Source organism: Hemitrygon akajei, chromosome 7 (assembly GCF_048418815.1).
Source record: "Hemitrygon akajei chromosome 7, sHemAka1.3, whole genome shotgun sequence".
NCBI lineage: Eukaryota > Metazoa > Chordata > Chondrichthyes > Myliobatiformes > Dasyatidae > Hemitrygon > Hemitrygon akajei.
This window is the reverse complement of record NC_133130.1, coordinates 96,705,943-96,727,075: the sequence shown is the minus strand read 5'-3', so window position 1 is coordinate 96,727,075 and position 21,133 is coordinate 96,705,943. Positions and strand designations below refer to the sequence as shown.

Below are 21,133 nucleotides of genomic sequence, written 5' to 3'. Positions count from 1 at the left end.
ATCTTAAATACCTCTATCATGTCCCCCCTCAACCTTCTTCGCGCCAAAGAATAAAGACCTAACTTGTTCAGCCTTTCCCTGTAACTTAGGTGCTGAAACCCAGGTAACATTCTGGTAAATCTTCTCTGTACTCTCTCTATTTTGTTGACATCTTTCCTATAATTCGGTGACCAGAACTGTACACAATACTCCAAATTCGGCCTTACCAATGCCTTGTACAATTTCAACATTACGTCCCAATTCCTATACTCAATGCTCTGATTTATAAAGGCCAGTATACCAAAGCTTTCTTCACCACCCTATCCACATGAGATTCCACCTTCAGGGAACTGTCCACCATTATTCCTAGATCACTCTGTTCTACTCTGTTTTTTTGTTTTTTTCCACTCTGTTTGGTGTATGATTGCAGTTTTCATGAAGTTCAGAAAATGGATGGCTGTATCTGAAATATTCCTGAACTTTGTGTACAATTGGAATGTATGTTTGCAGACAGACTTCCCCAAAAAAACCACATTCATGGTCAGGTTTTTAAAACCAATAATTTATCCCTCTTTTCTCACCTGCCCATCACTTCTCTCTGGTACCCCTTCTCTTTCCCTTTCCTCCATGGTCTCCAATTTGCTATCAGATTTGATCTTCAGCCCCATAATTCTTCCACCTATCACTCCTCAATTTCTCATTTCATTCCTACCCACCCTCCCCCCAGCTGTTTATTCTAGCTTCTGTCCTCCTCTTCCTTTCCAGTTCAGGAAAGGGTCTTGGCCCAGCACATCAACAACTTGTTCCTCTTCATAGTTACTGTCTGACTTGTTGAGTTCCTCTGGCACTTGTATTTTTAAACTCTTTACTTTTTTAATTGAAGATTCTTCATACTAGTTTCATGAAAAAGATTCAGTCTAATGAACTGAGGTTTCTAAATGTGCTTGTCCAAGAGAGAAAATTGTGCAACCAGGCTAAGTCTATTTCTAACTCTTCTTCCCCCCCCCCCCCCCCCCCCCCCAGCTTTCTCAGCTGCCTCCTCCACCTCATGGATAATGAGTGCCTCAGTGTTTGTACCAAGCCACCCTGAAAAGATGAGTCTTGGTACATTTTCATTTTGTTGATTCAGTCAGTACAGCATCAACCAATTTGAGCAACTTGGAGGTGGGGTGGCATCTACAGATTCCCATTGATCTTCATTGGCGTGGGGTTGATGATCTCTTCCTCTTTCTAAGAGGAACCGTCAGGATTTAACGAGTCATGTCCAGCAGAATTGCCACATCTGGCAGGGAAAGATTAAGAATAAAGAACACCGCTCTCCCCCACCCATTCATTTCCCTTCACTTGGTTTCACTTTTTCTCTTCCAACTTGTATTCCTTCCCCTCCCCAAGCTTTTTATTCTGGCTTCTGCCCCACTTCCTTTACAGTTCTAAAAAGGGGTCTCAGTCCAAAACACAAATGGTTTATTCCTCTGCCTAGATGCTATTTGACCTGCTGAGTTCCTCCAGCATTAATATCCAGCACCTGCAGAATCTCTTGTTCAGGTTTTTTAAGCAGTCTTGAGAGTCGACAAAACAGATGATGAAATTTGTTGCAGTTAAAGATTGTTTTAGAGGCTTTTCTGGAGTTCAGTTAACTCATGGAGTAAGTACAGTCGACTCTCTCTTATCCAGTGGTTGATTTACCCCAGTTTGCAGATTAACTCTGAGGGTGGTGGGTGAAGGGGAAGCCTGTGCTTTCAGTTTTTCAAAACCTGTGCTTCCAGATTTAAAATCTTGGGCTACTACTGAGCTTGTTTGGTTCTGTAGAGCAGCAAGGTGTTGCATTCTTGAATAAAGAATTGTTTCTGGAAGTGTAACAGATGAGTATCACCAAGGCAAGTCAATTGATGAAACAAACAGGACTGAGTATTTTAAACAACAAAGTACTGTGCAAGAATTTCCAATGCCTTTTTAATGTGTTTTGCATTATCTGTATTTTTGCATTATCCGTCGAGGCGCACCCCTTCATTACTCAGGATAATTGAGAGTCAACTGTAGATGACATCGAGGCACTTTGGGAGGATTGGTAAATGTTTTTTTCTAAGTTAACTTAAAGTACCGTATGTCTTTTTGTAATAGTTAGCTTTACCTCATTGTATATCTGTGAATTTTAGTTTTGTAAATGGTCTTTTATAAAGGTCTCGATCAAGGTCACGATCCAGATCCAGGTCTCTGTCAAGGCAGAGAAGCAGGTCAGTTTGATTTTCATGTAGTATCCTTTGTTGTAATTAATTTGTGGCATATACAGTTGTGAATAGTGCTAGCAGCACTATAGTGAGTATTGATATTTGAACATAAATACCTGGCAGGAGTGCTTTCAGTCTGCTCTACCATTGATCAATATCTTAGCTATTTTCTACCTTGGCCCATTTCTAACATTATGCTTAATATCCTTTAATGCCCAGAAATCTGCTAATCTCATGTATGAATACATACACAGCCTTCTAAGGTGGAACATTTGAAATGTTCACAATCTTCGGAGTGAAGCATTTCTTTTCAGCCCTAAAAAGTTAGCTCTTGATCCAAAAATTGTATCTTGTAATCTAGAACTCTAGTCATGAAAACATACTGTCTGCATCTAGCCTGTCAATTTTAGATTTCGTCTTTATTCTATTAAACTGGAAGTTTGTAAGATGTAAGTACAAGATTTGAAGCATGTGCAACGAAGTGGTGTAAGACCATAAGGCATTGGAGCAGAATTAGACCATTTGGCCCATCGTGTCTGCTCTACCATTTCATCATGACTGATCCATTTCCCTCTCAGCCTGAATTTCCTGCCTTAAGTATAGCCAATGACTTCAGAAAGGCCCATGACAAAATTCCTTAAGGTTAGAATTGATTTGATCCAGAGGTGGCCTGGAATAGGAGGCAGAGCTGATGGTGGAAAGTTGTATTTGTGATTGGAAGCTGGTGTACTACAGGGTTTGGTGCAGGGAACCTTGCTGTTTGTCATATATGTAAATAGTTTGTATATGATTGCAAGAGGGACCATTGCATGTGACAAAGCAGTTGATAAAGTTTAGGGAGCAAGGATTAGACAGGGCTCTAGAGTTAACAAGGTTGCTGGAAAAGAGTTGAAGAATGGACAGAGTGAGAAGGGGGCATTGAAAGCCTAGGTGAGTGGAATTAAGGAAAATCCCCAAGGTGTTACACATGTATGTGAGGAACAGGAAGATGACTAGAATTGGGGTTTGACTGATCAGAGCTAGGAGAGGAAACATGCCTGGAGTCAGGAGGTAGTGAGAGGACCTTGACCTTGACGTTTGAGAAAACAACATAAAATAGGGTGTCACACAAAAAATGCTTGGGGAACTCAGTAGGTCAGGCAGCATTTATGGTAATGAATAAACAGTTGGTGTTTTGGGTCGAAACTCTTCATCAGGACTGGAAAGGAAGTGGGAAGAAGCCAGAATAAGAAGATGGGAAGGGAAGGAGTACAAGTTTAGGTGATAGGTGAAGCCAGGTGGGTGGGGAAGGGAATGAAGTAAGAAGCTAGGAGGTGATGGGTAGTAAAGGTAAGGGGCTGGAGAAGAAGGAATCCAATGGAAGAGGATAGTGGACTGTGGTTGAAAGGGAAGGAGGAATGAGACCGAGGGAAGTGACAAGCAGGTGTGGATGGGGTTGGGGGGCAGAGCGTATGGAAGAGGGGACTAGGAGGAAAATTGCCATAAGTTGGAGAAATTGGTGTTCATGCCATCAAGTTGAGGGCTATCCACACGGAAAAGCTCATAAGAGCTGTTGGTCCTCCAGCCTGAAAGTGGTCTTGTGGCAGTAGAGGAGGCCATGGACCAACATGTCAGAATAGGAATGGGGATTGGAATCTGAGAGGACTAGAATATAAAAACAAGGATGGAATGCTGAGGCTTGATAAGGCATTGATCAGTTTATACTTGGAGTATTGAGAGCAGTTTTGGGCCCCTTATCTAAGAAAAGATGAGCTGGCATTGGAGAAAGTACAGAGGAGGTTCATGAGAATGATTCCAGGAATGAAAGGGTTGACATATGAGAAGCGTTTGGCTCTGGGACTCAAATTTAGAAGAATGGGAGGTGTGGGGGAGATCTCATTGAAGCCAATTGAATATTAAAAGGCCTAGATAGAGTGGATATGGAGAGGATGTTTCTATGGTGGGGGAGCCTTTGAATAGAGAGATGTCTATTTACAACAGAAATCAGTGGGAATTTCTTTAGTAGAGGGTGGCGAATCTGTGGAATTCATTGCCATAGACAGCTGTGGATGCCAAGTCATTGGATATATTTAAAGTGGAGCTTGATAGGTTCTTAATTTGTCAGGGAAGCAAAGGTTAGAGGGAGAAGGCAATAGAATGGGGTTGAGAGGAATAATAAATCAGCCATGATGGAATGGCAGAGCACACCTGATGGGCTGAATGGCATAATTCTGCTTGTGGTCTAAAATAATTGGCCAAATCTATGTTGCTCCTTCCCCATGAAGAGGAGGCTGCATTGGGAGCACCAGATATCAGTAGACAACCCCAACAGATTTGCAGGTGAAGTGAAGGCTAGAACATATTGACGTCAAGAAAGAGGAAGTCTTGGAACTTAGGAAAAGCATTAGGATTAATTCTCTAGGGCTGGACACGTTAATAGAGGAAGTGCGAGAATAGATTGCTGTACCTTTGGCAATGATCCTTGTGTCTTCAGTGACCATGAATGATTGGAGGGTGGCAAATGTTATTCCTTGTTCAAGAAATGGAGTAGGGATAACCCTGGGAATTAGATTCTTAGAGATAGGATTTACCAGCATTTGGAGAAGCATAGTCTGATTAGGGATAGTGTGTTTTTGTGAGGGGCAGGTCATAGGATCCTAACTGAGTTCTTTAAGAATGTGGTGTGTATGAATTTTTAGTAAGGCATTTGGTAAGTTCCTCATTCAGAAAGTCAGGAGGAGTGAGATCCAGGGAAACTTGGCCATGTGGATACAGAATTGTTTCTTTGTTCTAATGGCTCATAATCATCAACCTGACCTCATCCAGAACAAAGTAACCTGCTTTATTGGTATTTCACCACTGGTGCGGGGTGGCTGCAATTCACACATGTTGTAGTGACTTACTTCCTTGGGCTGCTTTAGCAGCAATTCCTTCATTTGTGACCTTCATTGGGGAACAAGGAAATGGCAGACGAGTTGAACAGGTACTTTGGATCTGTCTTCACTAGGGAAGACACAGACAATCTTCCAGATGTAATAGTGGCCAGAGGGCCTAGGGTAATGGAGGAACTGAAGGAAATTCACATTAGGCAGAAAATGGTGTTGGGTAGACTGATGGGACTGAAGGCTGATAAATCCCCAGGGCCTGATGGTCTGCATCCCAGGGTACTTAAGGAGGTGGCTCTAGAAATCGTGGACGCATTGGTAATCATTTTCTAATGTTCTATAGATTCAGGATCAGTTTCTGAGGATTGGAGGGTAGCTAATGTTATCCCACTTCTTAACAAAGGAGGGAGAGAGAAAACTGAATTATAGACCAGATAGCCTGACATCACTGGTGGGGAAGATGCTGGAGTCAATTATAAAAGATGAAATAGTGGCTCATTTGGATAGCAGTAACAGGATCGGTCCGAGTCAGCATGCATTTACGAAGGGGAAATCATGCTTGACTAATCTGGAATTTTTTGAGGATGTAACTATGAAAATGGACAAGGGAGAGCCAGTGGATGTAGTGTACCTGGACTTTCAGAAAGCCTTTGATAAGGTCCCACATAGGAGATTAGTGGGCAAAATTAGAGCACATGGTATTGGGGGTAGGGTACTAACACAGATGGAAAATTGGTTGGCAGACAGGAAACAGTAGGGATCAACGGGTCCTTTTCAGAATGGCAGGCAGTGACTAGTCCCACCACAAGGCTTGGTGTTGGGACCGCAGCTATTTACAATATACATTAATGATTTAGATGAAGGGATTAAAAGTAACATTAGCAAATTCGCAGATGACACAAAGCTGGGTGGCAGTGTGAAATGTGCAGAGGATGTCAGGAGAATGCAGGATGACTTGGATGGGTTGGGTGATTGGGCAGATGCAGTTTAATGTGGATAAATGTGAGGTTATCCACTTTGGTGGCAAGAACAGGAAGGCAGATTACTATCTGAATGTTGTCAAGTTAGGAAAAGGGAAAGTACAACGAGATCTAGTTGTCCTTGTTCATCAGTCACTGAAAGTAAGCATGCAGGTACATCAGGCAGTGAAGAAAGCTAATGGCATGTTGGCCTTCATAACAAGGGGAGTTGAGTATAGGAGCAAAGAGGTCCTTCTGCAGTTGTACAGGGCCCTGGTGAGACTACACCTGGAGTATTGTGTTCAGTTTTGGTCTCCAAATTTGAGGAGGGACATTCTTGCTATTGAAGGAGTGCAGCGTAGGTTCACAAGGTTGATTCCCGGGATGGCGGGACTGTGATACGTTGAAAGATTGGAACGACTGGGCTTGTATACACTGGAATTTGGAAGGATGAGAGGGGTTCTGATTGAAGCATAAAAGATTATTAAGGGATTGGACATGCTAGAGGCAGGAAACATGTTTCCGATGTTAGGGGAGTCCAGAACCAGAGGCCACAGTTGAAGAATAAGGGGTAGGCCATTTAGAACGGAGTTCAGGAAAAAAACTCTTTTATCCAGAGAGTTGTGGATCTATGGAATGCTCAGCCTCAGAAGGTAGTGGAGGCCAATTCTCTGGATGCTTTCAGGAAGGAGTTGGATAGAGTTCTTAAAGATAGCAGAGTCAAGGGATATGGGGAGAAGGCAGGAACGAGGTACTGATTGTGGATGATCAGCCATGATCACATTGAATGGTGGTGCTGGCTCAAAGGGCTGAATGGCCTACTCCTGCACCTATTGTCTATTGACCTCTGTCACCTGGTTTAAGATTAGTTTCAGGCTCTGGTTTCTCACTGTCAAACTGAACATGAAATGCAAAATGATCACTCTTTTCCTCATCTTTTTAAAATGTTGTATCATGTTTTTGCCCCATCACTAGATCTAAATGGTCCATTCCCCTGTTGGGACCATTTTAAGGATTTTTCCTGAATACACTTACTGAGCTTGTTCTTGAGTGTACCTTTATCAATTTGATTCATCCAGATTAGATGGATTTTAAAGTTACGATTATTGTATTGCTTACATAATTCTTGATTCATACTCTTACAGTGTAACTTTTTATTGAAGGTTTTATTATCTCCACCAGATTCTCAGCCAGTCTTTGTTTTTGCACCTATATGGTGATTTTTGTCCTTTATAAACAGACCTACCTTAACCTTTACAAGTTCTTTTTGGTCCTGTGGAATATTGTTTTCAGTAGATCATGTCCATTTTTGTTTGTACTGCAATTCATCTGCCCTTGTTATAAATGTTCATGGAGCTTTCATTTTGTTGTTTTGCCATTTTTAGAATCATGGAGTCATGGTCATACAGCATTGTAATGTGTCCTGTGTGCAATCGTATCCATGTCAACTAACAAGAATGCATCTACACTAATCCCATCTTTTTTCTTCTCCACACCCACCAACCATGAGCTATATATTTGGAGCTCATGTCTTTGAACCATGAGAGAAAACTGGAGGGAATCCCTTCTGATCTCCTGAATAATGTTTAAGCTGTATGCAAGTAGTACCTGGTTCTGGGGCTGTGAGGCAATGCTATCACTCCTGCATTACTCAGTCCCTCTGACCTTGTTTGCAGGTGCAGACATGTTTGTATGCTTTGTTATATCACCTGTGTTGCTACCTTACATTGTCTTGTCCTTTCTCATTCTTAACTCCACTCACTCCATCTACTTAAACAGTTCTATACAGATTTAGTTATTGGACTTGCTGGGGCACCAGCTCCAGCTTCACTCAAGGGAGACCTGTCTTGTGAAACAGACTTCTTTCCCAGAACAGTTGCCAGTTCTCTGTAAACTGAAATTCATTTTATCCCACACCAATCTTTGAGCTATACATTAAAATTTTTGACCTTATTAATCTGATGCCAGTTTGCATGACATGGAGGTAATACTGCAGAGGTTATTAGCGTTGAGTCTGCTTTTTACTTTAAGATCTAGCTGTTCATTCTTTCTCAGCAGAACCTTTAAATCCAATCAATATTAATAACAGGCTAGAGAAAGCTACTGCTGCCATAGTGCAAGTTGCTTTTTAGTCTGAGGTGTCCTTGATACTGATGGTACAGAACACACCCTTTGTGACTTGTTCTCATGGCCCTGTAGAATAGTTTGTCCCTAACTGTACTGCTGCCACACAAGTTTGTTTGCTTCCCCTTTCATGACTGACCATGGTGTTAGTCATTTTCCTCCTTCCTGAGCTTACTCTCATACATGTATTCTGTATGAACCATTTATTGTTGGGACAACAGTTTAGGCTCTTGTTCCCTACTGATCACTCGTACCTGCTTTACTTGTCAAGTCACTTTCTGTGGTAATTGCAGTAGTTGACCAAAGGGATGTGACTGTCCTCTGGAACAAAATGATCAAGTTGCTTTCCCCCTTGCATCTGTAGCAGAGTCTAAAGCACTGACTACTTTGACTAAGGCGGAGTTCTGTTAAGTTGTAGATACTTGCCGCAAATCTGGTTGCTGAAATCATTGTGCCTCAGTTCCTGCATGATACAGCTACAATATGTCAGATGTGTTTCCCTGTCTGTCCTCATTTATTTAATTAGTACTTTGTTTTCCAGCTGGCTATTTATAATTTTTTAATTGTTCTGGTAATGATTTGGTGTTGAGTCCTAATTTTAGTTGCACCTTTTGCTTACTGGGAGCAAATCCCCTCAACACGGAGGGGAAGAAACAATTCTCAATAGTTAATTACATTCTGATGCCACATCTTGATTTTTCTTCTCTCTCAGGTATGGTAAACTGTGCAGAAGCCAGATAAATACATCCATTTTGTTGCTAATGTAATTTGGATGAAACATTGATCTGAGCAAATACCCGTTGCAGTTTTGATAAATGGACAATTTATTGGTGGCCCATTAGGAATTTTACCTACAGAGAACTTGATTATGAAGAAACTTGTAGTTCCGTCCCTCCCCCACACATCTTAACTACCAATGAATGGCTATTTAAATCATACCTGCAGCTTATTTAAAAACTGCATAGTCCCGGAATTGATTAGACTGGGTTTTATTTGAACTGTAAACCAGATACAAACTGCTAGTTTTCATCTGCAGTAATCCTGATCATGTATACATAGTTCATTGTTATGCAAACTTGGAAATAAGTAGTTTTATGTTGGTTTATGATGCTAAATATGAGAAATTATTGTTGAGACGTGTAATTGTACAAAATTTATCATAAGTATTGAATATAATGTACAGCAAATATTAATTAAACATTTTAATACAGATCTCTGTCTCCTCTGAGAAGATCCAAGTCTCGCTCTCTTGTTCGAAGGTGAGGAGATCAAACAATATTCATTCTTTTTGAAATGCTTGTCTTTTGATATTTTTCTCTTCTTCAGCCTCCCATTGAAATTCCCAATATTCTTAAATTGCATCTTATTCCCTGGCAATAGCCTTAATAGTTGATCAGTTAGCTATCTAGAATCGCTTTTGAGTGAGTTGCAAGGTATGGATTAATTATTTCAGGTTTTGTAGCATTTGAGGGTGAAAATACTTTTGATGGACTAACTCTGGTAGGCTTGCAATTGGTTAATTTTTTGACTGTGGTTGTGTGCTTCCTGCAATATCCAAGTTCCTACTGAATGTTACTTCAACTCTGAGATTTCATTTTGGGCTGGATTCATGTTCTTCTCAGTTTATTTTGCTTGAGTTCAGGCATTTGAATCTAGTTATTAATAGTTCCAGCCTACAAAATGCCGTAACTCAATATAATGAAGATGGTCTGGGGAAATCTTTAATTTGTAGAATTTCTTTGCAGTTAAGCCTTGTTCAATCTGAATAAAGAACTTTATTTGTGACTGCTGTGTTGGTCTTGGCCTTAGGAGTGCCCTGTTCCGTTGCCTATTAGTAGTTTTATTGTTGGTTTTTGGATAGTTAACTAACTTCAATCTCTATTTTCTATTCCAAAAACAGTCGCTCAAATTCTAGATCACATTCACCAAAGCGAAGGTAAGGAATTACACTAACAATTTATACACAAAAAGACTAGCTACTACTTCCCTACATCTCTAGTTATTTGCATTAAGGTTCTCATCTATAAGATCGTATTTAAAGATGTCTTGAGTTTAGGCCAGTAAAATCTGTAAATGCAAGGAATATTTAAAGCTCTTAATATTTTTCGGACAAACTGACTAGATAGCAGAATGTTATCTATTTAATCTTAACACCTATAATTTGTTTTAGTAGTACAAAAAGGATTGACAGAAAGTAATTATGACCTTTAAGTTCTATATTGATATTAATAGACATAATTGAATCTTGCAGTGTTGCTTTTATTCGATATACATTGATTTGTTACATAAAAACTTTTCTAGAAAACACTGTCACCTGAAATTATAAATCAGCAAAAATCTTGGTACCAGATAACTAACTGTAGAAGACCATGATTTATTTACAATGGGAATTGATTGGTTGACAGTTTACTGAAATATATATGGTTGTAAACAAAATGAACCCCTAAAATTTTGTTCTAATTACATGTTTTTCCCTCCCTCAGTCGCACGCCATCTGAAAATTCTCGTAGAAGTGCAAGTCCTGACAGAAATGACTAAATACAACTAGCAAAGCTAAACTTTAGAATGAATGTTTTTTTTTGTTTACATTCTTTGAAGTTGTATGGGAAACCTCTGGTTCTTTTGTGGGGGTTTGGATTTGATTTTAAATGTAAGGGCTTGTTTCTAACTTAATTTTCATGCTTTTTTTCCCTTTTGTGGAGGAAATATGGCGTGGGTAGGAAATTTTTTAAAGAAATACACATCCTATAGAGACTAAATTGAGTGATCTGCATTTTTCCCTGCATAACTGTGTTGTATTCTTTTGTTGTAATATCAGATTCCTCAAACCATTCAAAGTGTATCACATTTTTGTATCTGGAAATAGAAATAAACGAATTGTCCTGAGAAGTGTGTGTGTGTGTCTTTTTATTATGTATCCAGCATAGAATCATTGAAATACACTTACTTATGATAGTGAAATGGAAGTTTGCTTTATTAGGAGTAGCTCAGGAAATTCAGCAATAATCTTTACGGCAGACAAGAAAACGAGTACAGATTTTAGGATCACAAGGGTAGATCTGGTAACGCTGATGAGAGTATTACCATTATAGAAGCTTTGGTTCTGGGATAGTAACTCAGTGTAACTTAGGGGGCTGATGAGTATTGGAGAAAGTTGAAAACCCGCTTTAGCTTCAGTACTGATGCAGGGGGCAAAATTCCTAGTTGTTGGGATCAGTGTAGGGAAGAGCTAGAGGATCTTGTACTATACTTTGTGCATTACTAGGCCACAGAATAATGCATTATGTATTGGTATTGACCTTTATCCTATAGATAAAGGTTTTAGTTACTCACCCACCATCAAGTATTAGAAATTGCTTCCAAGTTATTGGAGAAATCACAGGTGGAATCAAAGCAAATACAATTTGAGCTTTTAAATCAAACCAGTGATTACATGTGATCAGACTCTTGCAACCGAAAGCAACCACACTCATACAAGAAATATACACAAAATGCTGGAGGCAGCATCTATGGAAAAAAAGTTGGTTGATGTTTCAGACCGAGACCCTTCAGCAGGACACTACAGGCCCTTCTATCAGATGAGTCCAGGTTGACCATGGTGCCCATAAAACTAATCCCAATTTCCCATGTTTGGTCCATATCCTGCCCCAATATGTGCTTTTTAAGTGATAAAACTACTTGTTCTGGCAGCTTGTTCCATATAGTTGCCACCTACTCCATAAAAAGGTGGTCCCTTAAACCATGCCCCTAAATCTATGTTTTGGTCGTTCCTTCCCTGGGAAAAAGATTTATCATCATCTAGCTATGCCCTGCATAATTTTAGACCTTTTTAAGGTGTCGTTCCCCCCCCCCCCCCGCTGTGTTCCAAGACCTAGCTGAGCCAAGCTCCCCCGATAACTTAAAACGTTTTGTAGTTCTTGACTGATTCTGTTTCATTTTCCTGTGACCATCTCCTCTTACATAATGATCCTAGAAATTTGAGATATTTATCCAATTCCCTTTTGAAAATTAAAAGTTTTTTCTGCTCTTCAGCTTTGTGATTTGCTGTAAACTTCAAAGTTTAGAAGTAACTTTGTACTGTACAGAAAAGCTATCCTTACCGTGATTTTGAGAAACTTCCATGAGATCAAGTACTGTCAATATTGTAATCATAGTAGTAACTCAAGCAATCCATACCAATGGTTTGAAAACCTTGTTTTGCTATTCTTAAAAAATGTTAGCAAGTTTAGTTCAAGCCCATCTCAGGCCAATAATTATATTTTTAAGATCTAGAGGTTTTAAATGCTCTTGATAGTTCTAAAAATAAACATGTTTCTAGAAATAATTTGCAAAATAGAGATCAATGTGTTAACTAGACAATATTCTTCTTGGGCTCCTCCTTGTGGCAAGATTTCAATTAGTGTCGAGCAACGGTTGCCTACAGCCCCACAGTAGTCAGCAAATCTGTCTTCACATCTGCAGGCTGTACACGTCCAAGCTGGAGAGACAAAAAAAGAACAGGTGTTAAAAAGACAAAAGGGTATTTTTAAAAGAATGCAGGAAGTAACACTCTTAAAGGCCCTGTTTAGGAGATAAATGTCAATCTGGTTTATAGGCTGATACTGTGGTAGCTGCACATAATAATCAGCTGAAAACCAACTGAACCTGGATAAGATATTCTGAAGTTGCACACCTATCTATGATACCTTTCAAACTCACTGTTCTAGTGCCACCTTTGCAAAAAAAGACCCATTTATAGTCCAAATTCCTCTGCTGTCGGGGCTTTTTAATGACAATGTTCATAAAACTATGGTTTAAAAATCAGATAGCTGGAAATCTGGAGCAATTCTGACACGGAATAAGCAGTTGATGTGTTGGGCCGAGACCTTCATCAGGGAAGGGTACAAGCTGACAGGTGGTTAATGAGACTGGTGGGTGGGGGGGGGAGATGAAGTGAGAAGATGGGAGGTGATAGGTGGAAGAGGTAAAGGGCTGAAGGCATCCGATAAGAGATGGCAGTGGACTATGGGAGAAAGGGAAAGAAGTGATGGGCAGGGGAGCCAGAATAAGAAAAGGGAGCAAAATTACTGGAGGTTAGAGCAATCAATGCTCATGCTGTCAGATTGGAGGCTACTCAAACAATACCAGGTGTTGCTCTTCTAACCTGAGAGTAGCTTCATTGTAACAGGCCATGGACCAACATTGGAATGGGAAGTGGAATTAAAATAGGTGGCACTGGAGAAACAACACACACAAAATGCTGGTGGAACACAGCAGGCCAGGCAGCATCTATAAGGAGAAGCACTCGATGTTTCGGGCTGAGACCTTTCGTCAGGACAGTGCTTCTCCTTATAGATGCTGCCTGGCCTGCTGTGTTCCACCAGCATTTTGTGTGTGTTGTTTGAATTTCCAGCATCTGCAGATTTCCTCGTGTTGGCACTGCCTTTTGTGGTGGAGCAAAGGTGCTTGACAAATCTATGTTGCCTCACTGTTTAGGGCCCTGAATGATGGTGAGGGAAATGTGTAGAGGTGGGTGCTGCACTTGTCCTGCTAACGGATAAGTGCCGAGAGAGATTAGTGGGGAGGGACAACTGGACAAACACATCACATAGAGAGTGATTGCTGCAGAAAGCTGGGAGGGGGAGGGATAGTGTCCTATTGAAAATATGAACAATGCTGTGCTGGATGAGAGGCTTTTGGGATGGTAGATAAGGACCAAGGGGAACTCTATGCCTGTTATGGCAGCAGGACGATGGGGTGAGGGTGGATGTCTGGGAAATGGAGGAGGTGTGAATTAAGGCAACATCAATGATGGAGGAAGGGAAATCCTGTTTTTTGAAGGAGGAGGTGTTTTGGAATGGAAAGCCTTATCCAGAGATGGGGGAAATGAAAAAATGGAATGGCAGTTTTACAACTGACAGGGTGGGAAAGGGTAGTCAAGATAGCAGTGTGAGTTAGTAGGTTTGTAAAAGATATCAGTAAACAGTCTGTTAAGAAAAAGGAGAGAGGTGTCTGAGATGGACCAAATAAATACGAAGGCAAGTTGGAGGCAACGTTGATGAAATTGTTGGGCTCAACATGGGTGCAGGAAGCAGCACCAATACAGTTGTCAGTATAGCGCAGAAAGAATTGGGAACATTACCAGAGTAGACTTGGAACAAGGACTGTTGTGGGTAGTGAAAAAACTATGGCAGAAGAGCTGAAAGTGAAACTTTTGAGGGTGAGGATCAGCTCTGACAGATGGAAGAGGGTGTTGGTAGAGAGGAACTGGTTTGGTCTAATGTCCAGAAAGAAGGCAGGGACCTTTAAAGCATTCCTGATACGAGACAGAGTGTAGAGGGATTGGACATTCATAGTGAAAAGTGAGGTGATCAAGGCCAAGAAATTGTAAGTAGTTGAGATTGAGAGCACGTGAAATATCACAGATATAAGCGGGAAGAGACTGAACCAAGGAGAACAATGAGTCAAAGCATGCATACATGGGTTCCTTGGGGCAGGAGCAGGCAGAAACTATGGGCAGACCAGGACACTCAGGTTTGTGGATCTCAGGTAGGAGGTAGAAATGAGCAGTGTGGGGTAAGGAGACAGTGGATGAGAGATCTGAGCGATGACCATGGTTAAAACCCAATGTTGTAGTAGTGGCCACAGCATGAAGTGCAGGTAGTGTGCAGTGTGAAGTATTTACAGGAAATCTTTAAAACAAATCTGTATAAAAGCTCCCTCTTAAGGACAAATCAGGAAATATGACTCAGTTTCTTAACTGTTGAAATATTAGGTCCTTACTCCCACCTTCAAATCCACACCACCCAATCATGACCTTTATTTTTCATTGTCTCAGAATGCTTTTATTCAAATAAAGCAATAAACAGTAGCTACTTACATTACTATTTCACAGTAGAGAAAGTAAACCACGTTGTGTGATTATATTCTTCACCAGGTCTCAGCAATGCATCTGGGAAATTCTTCTGCAATATAAGAACATTTCAAAGAATTGGTGGTCTGGGTGGGTTCCTGTGATCTGTACAAATATCCTCACTTAAAATTTCTGAAAGATGTGTTTTACTGTATCAGAGCTGCTATCATGCAAGTCACTGCATAACACATTGCAATAGGTTCAAATTTAACATTCATTTTTCACTTTAGCAGGGTGAAGTTGTAGAGAAGTAAGAATACAAACTTTTTAGGACATACTTTGGTTAACAAAATTAATTCATTTCACTTCATCTCACCTCTCCCTCTTCCTTTCCACCCGGCCCCAGAAACTAACCTTGTTGACGGCATCAGGCCAGTTCTGCGTTTCCAAGCAAAAAGCTGAATGCTTAGGGTATTTAGCTCCTCCTTTGCCCTTCAAGCTTCCATCAAGAAAATTGGCAGTGTAAAACTGAATTCCTGGCTGTGTTGTCTCAACCTCCAGCAGTCTGCCACTTGGCTGATGATACACCCTGTAAACAAGTTTTCACTGGTAAATTCTTAAGTATATTTAAAATTTATTCCCCAAACATTTTCCCAGCTAACATATGCCTCAAGAAATTAAGCAACCAGTAGCTCGAAGACTTGTGGCATGGCCATAAATAATTCAAACCTAGATAAGGTTTGGGGATATGTTCTCTGTCATTGGGGGATTGAAGATGGAGAGGGTCAGTAAGTTTAAATTTCTTGGTGTTTTCATATCAGAGAATCTGTCCCAGGACCAGCATGTAAATGCCATCACAAAGAAGGGACAACAGCGCCTCTACTTTCTTAACAGTTTGTGCAAATCCAGCAGCATGTCATTGAAGAGTGAAGATACACAGAGTATCCTGAATGATTGCCAATGTGCAAGAACAGAAAAGCCTACAAAAAGTGGTAGATACAGCCCAGTCCTTCACAGGCAAAGTCATCCCCACCACTGAGCACACCTACAAGAAGCACTGACAGAAGGCAGCATCCATCGTCAAGAACCTCCACCATCAAGGTCATCCTTTCTTCTCGCTGCTGCCAATGGGAAGGGGTACAGGGCCTTAGGTTCAGCAACAGTTATTACTTTTCAATCACCAGGCTCCTGAACCAGCATGGATAATTTTACTACCCCAACACTGAACTGATTCCAGAACCTATGGGCTCACTTTCAAGGACTCTACAACTTATGTTCTCAGTATTATTTATTTACTTATTTTATTTTTCACTTTGCACAGTTTGTCATCTATTGCACATTGGTTGTTTGTCAGTCTTTGTGTGTAGTTTTTCATTGATTCTATTGTATTTCTTTGTTCTGCAAATGTATGAAGATGAATCTCAAGATAGTATATGGTGACATATACATAGTTTGATAATAAACTTACTTTGAATATCAGGTTCTAACTCCACTCTAGATATCAGAAGTCAAAGCTAAGAATTACTAGCGCAGTATCAGAATCAGAATCAAGTTTAATATCACTGGCATATGTTGTGAAATTTGTTGTTTTGCAGCAGCAGTACATTGCAACATATAATTTTTAAAAACTAACAATAAGAAACAGAAGTCTTAGGCACGCTAGATTTTTTAAATATAAATTTTGTTTTAGATGTTAACTTCTGCATTAGTGTGTTAGTAGAAATGAGCAAATTTTAGAGTTCCAAACATTCACTTTTGATAAAATTAAATGTTACAGAGAAATGTTGGTATTTCATTAATGAAAGTAATAGACCACTTTTCAAGTAAGATCTTGAATGTAGGTGTATATCCCAGTGCATATTGAAGTAAAGATAACAAACAGGATGCTAATAATCAATAACATAATGAGTTGAATGAACTAAACTGATTAAATGAAACAGAAACGGATGAAGAAGGAATCAAACCGGGTGAAGGACAACCACACTAAAAGGTGTGGGTGTGGGAGATGTGACTAGTTTAACCTTCAAATCATCAATTTTTACACCTTGGTAAGAGTGAGCATAGCAACAAGACACAAGGTGGTCATCCTGCATCAGCAAGATCTCTCACAAGCTGAAATTTTGCAGCAAACAGAATTTCAAGATGTGCCGTCCAAACACTTCTGAAGAAGCACAAAGAAACTGGCAAGTGATCGACCAGAGAAACTGACTGCAGCAGACAAGAGATACATCAAACTGATTTCCCTTCTAAATCAAAAAAGTACAGCATAGAAACCACTGGAGACCAAGTACACCCCTCTACAGCCTACAGCTGTCTTGTCAGAAGGGGTCTTCATGGAAGAATTGCTGCCAAAAAGCCCTTCCCTCTGAAGTGGAAACAAAGCCAAGAAATTCACCTACACACAAAAACACAAGTACTGGGGTACTAAGCAATAGCAGCAAGTGCTCAGGGCTGACGAGCCAAAATTTGAAATTTTTGGCTCAAACAGGGGGCAGTTTGTGCATAGAAGAGGTGGAGAGCTCTACATGGACAAGCATCTGCAGCCAACATTGAGACACGACAGAGGTTCGCTGCAGGTTTGGGCTTCAGTTCTGCAAATGGTCAAAATTAATGGAATCCTCAATGCTGAGAAGTACAAGCAGATTCTTATCCATCACACAATACCATCAGGGAGGTGCCTGATTGGTGTATTTTCATTCTGCAGCAGGACAATGATTCCAAACACATGGCCAAGGCCATAAAGAACTACCTTCAGCGATAAGAAGTACAAAGAATTCTGCGACCGATGGTATGGCCTCCACAGGGCTTTGATCTCAACATCATTGAGGCAGTCTAAGATTACCTAGAGAGACAGAAGCAAGTGAGACAGCCAGAGTCTGCAGAGTCTCCAAGATGCTTTGAACAACCTATTAATGATTTTCTTATACAAGGGCACACCAAGTACCTTAAAGAGTTGAAGCAGTTTAGATAAAAGATGGTCACACAAAATATTGTTTTAGTTTTTTACTGTTCACTGCTCTTTATAATAATATTTTTATGTTTCAAAACTTTTCATTATTTTTGAAGAATCTTTGCTTTACAGATTTTTTTACCTGTGCCTAAGACTTTTGCACAGTATATATATAATAAAATTAAATAGGTAGTGCAAAAAGAGAGCAAAAAATATTGAGGTAGTGTGCATGGCAGAGGGAAAGAAGCCATTCCTGAAACATTCAGTGTATGTCTACAGGCTCCTGTACCTCCTACTTGATGATAGCAATGAGAAGAGGGCATATTCTGAGAGATGGGGGTCCTTAATGATGGATGCTGCCCTTTGAAGGTGCCCTCAATTAGAGGAGGCTAGTACCCATGATGGAGTTGGCTGAGTTTACAACTTGCTGTGACTGTTTTCAGTCCTGTGCAGTAGCTCCTCTATACCAGTCAGTGATGCAACTAGTCTGGTATGGAATACTCTCCATGGTACACCTGTATAAATTTGCTAAAGTCTTTGGTGACAGACCAAGTCTCCTCAAACTCTGAATGAAATATAGCCGCTGTTGTGCCTTCTTAGTAATTGCATCAGTATGCTGTACCCAAGATAGATCTTCACACAGAAGATCTTTCTTTCTTGACACCCAGAAACTTGAAATTACTCACCCTTTCCACTGTTGATCCCTCGATGAAGACAGGTGTTTTCCCGCTATTTCCCTTCCTGACGTCTACAATCAATTCCTTGGTCTTACTGACATTAAGTGCAAGGTTGTTGTTGTGACACCACTCAACCAGCTAATCTATCTCGCTCATGCAAGCCTCCTCTTCACCATCTGAAATTCCGTCAACAACGGTTATGTCAATGACACAATGACAAATTTATAGATGGTACCTAGCCACAAGTCATGTGTGTAGAGAGAGTAGATTAGTGGGCTAATCACACATACTCGAAGTGCGCAAGTGTTGACTGTCAGCAAAGAAAGATGTTACCCAGGTTTTAGAGTTTGTAAATTAGAACTGAGGGTATGATGGCATTGAATGTTAAGCTATAATCAACAGCGATCTGACATAGGTACTGCTGTTCTGCAGGTGATCCAAGGCTAAGTGGCGAGTTAGTGAGATTACATCTGCTATAGACCTGTTATGGTGATGGGCAAATTGTAGCAAGTCCAGGTCACTGCTTAGGCAGTTGTTAATTCTAGCCATGATCAACCTCTCAAAGCACTTCTCCACAGTAAATGTGAGTGCAACTGGGTGAGAGTCACTGAGGCAGCTCACCTTGCTCTTCTTGGGCACCAGTATGATTGGTGCTCTTTTGAAGCAGGTGGGAATGTCCAACAGCAGCAGTGAGAGATTGAAGATGTCCTTGAAGATGTCCAGTTGGTTGGCACAGATTTTCAACACAGTACCAGATACACTATCAGGTCCTGACACTTTGTGATGGTTCACCCTCTTGAAAGATGATCTAAAGTCAGCTTCTGAGACAGAGATCACAGGGTCACCAGATGCTGCAGGGATTCGCACTGCTGTAGTTTTATTCGTCCTCTCAAAGCATGCATAAAAGGCATTTAGGTCATCTGGGACTGAAGCATCACAGCCATTCATGATGTTAGGTTTCACCTCATAGGAAGTAATGGCTGTAACCCTGCCACAGCTGACATGCATCCGATTCTGCCTCTAACTTCATTCTGAATAGTTTTCTTGCTCTTAGGACAGCCCTTCTGTAGGTTGTACCTGGACTTCTTGTGTAGTTCTGGATCACCAGTCTTGAATGCGACAGATCTAGCCCTCAGCAGACTACGAATCTCCTGTTTCATGCATGGCTTTTGGTTTCAGTATATCCAGTATGTTCTTGAAGGAACTCACTCATCAACACAGGTGTTGATGAAGTTGGTGACAAATGTGGCATTTTAATTTAGATTTTAAGATGAATCCCTGAATATCATCCAGCCTATCAACTCAAAGCAGTCCTGTAAGCTCTCCTCCGCCTCCCTACAACATACCTTCTTTGTCCTCACCACCGGTGCTGCAGTCTTTAATCTCTGCCAATTGGACTTTTCAAAGTGTGCTGTGGGATGGCATGGTAAGCATTCTTGATGGTGGCTCCTCTGTTGGTGGTAGTTGTTCAGAGAGTTTGTCAAACTGACCTGGTTGAAATCCCCTGCAATGATTGTGAAGGCATCTGGGCATGCTGTTTTGTGACTACTGATCATAGTGCTCAGCTCCTCCAGTGCCTGCCTGATCCAAGCCAGGGGCAGAATGTACACTGCTACCAGGATAATAGCAGAAAACTCCCTCGGCAGATAAAGTGGACTACATTTGACTGCTAGATGTTCCAGGACAGGTGAGCAGGATTGAGACAATACTGTCATGTCTTTACACTACCATGAGTTAATCATAAAGGATACTCCACCTCCTCTAACCTTAAAAGACTCAGCTGTCCTGTCTTTACAGAGAATGGTGAAGCCATTGGGCTGCAGTGCTGCATCCAAAATAGTGGTGGTGAGCCATGTTTCCATGAAGCAAAGTACACAGCAGTCCCTGATGTCCCTCTGGTGCTGCAATCTTGCTCCGAAGTCTTCAATTTTATTTTCCAGAGATGGTAGATTTGCCAGCAGGATAGCTGGGAGTGGGGGCCTAAGGCCTCTATTTTTCAGTTGTACTTGTAGACCAGCGCATCTTCCCCACTATTGTTTTCTTAAAAGGGAACTGCAGTTGCGACCTGAGTATGTCGTCCAGGTCCATCGATTTTGAGTATTGATTGTTCTTTTAAATGTCTTAAAGTGATGTTGCAAAAAGTACCCAGGGCTGTGACTGTGGATTTCATCTGTGAGAGTCCTAAATGAGAATATTTGATGATTCACTTCGAAGCTGCATGTAAAGGGTCGCCACTTACTGGCGCCATCTTAAACATATCCAATGCTGCTGCATTCATAGGACATATCTTAGAAATGAACCACGCTCTCCATACTTTCTCAAATAGACAACTACCAAAGTTTAGTTTAATAGAACCAAAGGACAACTTACTAGGACCAGAACATAATTAGAGTGGGAATATAGCTCCTTGAGGTTAAACAATTCTGAAATCCTTTGATTTGAATGCATGCAGTATACGAAATAAGGTAGATGAGCTTGTAGCGAAGTTAGAAATTGTCAGATATGATGTTGTGGGTAGCA

At 40.8% G+C, this 21,133-nt stretch overlaps 2 protein-coding genes across 2 annotated transcripts in view; one reads left to right on the top strand and one right to left on the bottom strand.

Annotated features, from left to right (window-relative positions):
• The window catches only part of LOC140730711 (serine/arginine-rich splicing factor 7-like), a 35,717-nt gene extending 24,674 nt beyond the window's left edge, over positions 1-11,043 (top strand). The window contains exons 6-9 of the mRNA XM_073051513.1: positions 2,160-2,213; positions 9,366-9,413; positions 10,055-10,090; positions 10,638-11,043. Of these exons, the coding sequence (XP_072907614.1) occupies positions 2,160-2,213; positions 9,366-9,413; positions 10,055-10,090; positions 10,638-10,692 (193 nt within the window). The 3' untranslated portion in view covers positions 10,693-11,043. The remainder of the gene's footprint in view (positions 1-2,159; positions 2,214-9,365; positions 9,414-10,054; positions 10,091-10,637) is intronic.
• galm (galactose mutarotase) overlaps positions 10,393-21,133 on the bottom strand; it is a 50,770-nt gene continuing 40,029 nt past the window's right edge. The window contains exons 6-8 of the mRNA XM_073051512.1: positions 15,401-15,575; positions 15,014-15,098; positions 10,393-12,631 (exon numbers count right to left, since the gene is read on the bottom strand). Coding sequence (XP_072907613.1) covers positions 15,018-15,098; positions 15,401-15,575 — 256 coding nt within the window. The 3' untranslated portion in view covers positions 10,393-12,631; positions 15,014-15,017. The remainder of the gene's footprint in view (positions 12,632-15,013; positions 15,099-15,400; positions 15,576-21,133) is intronic.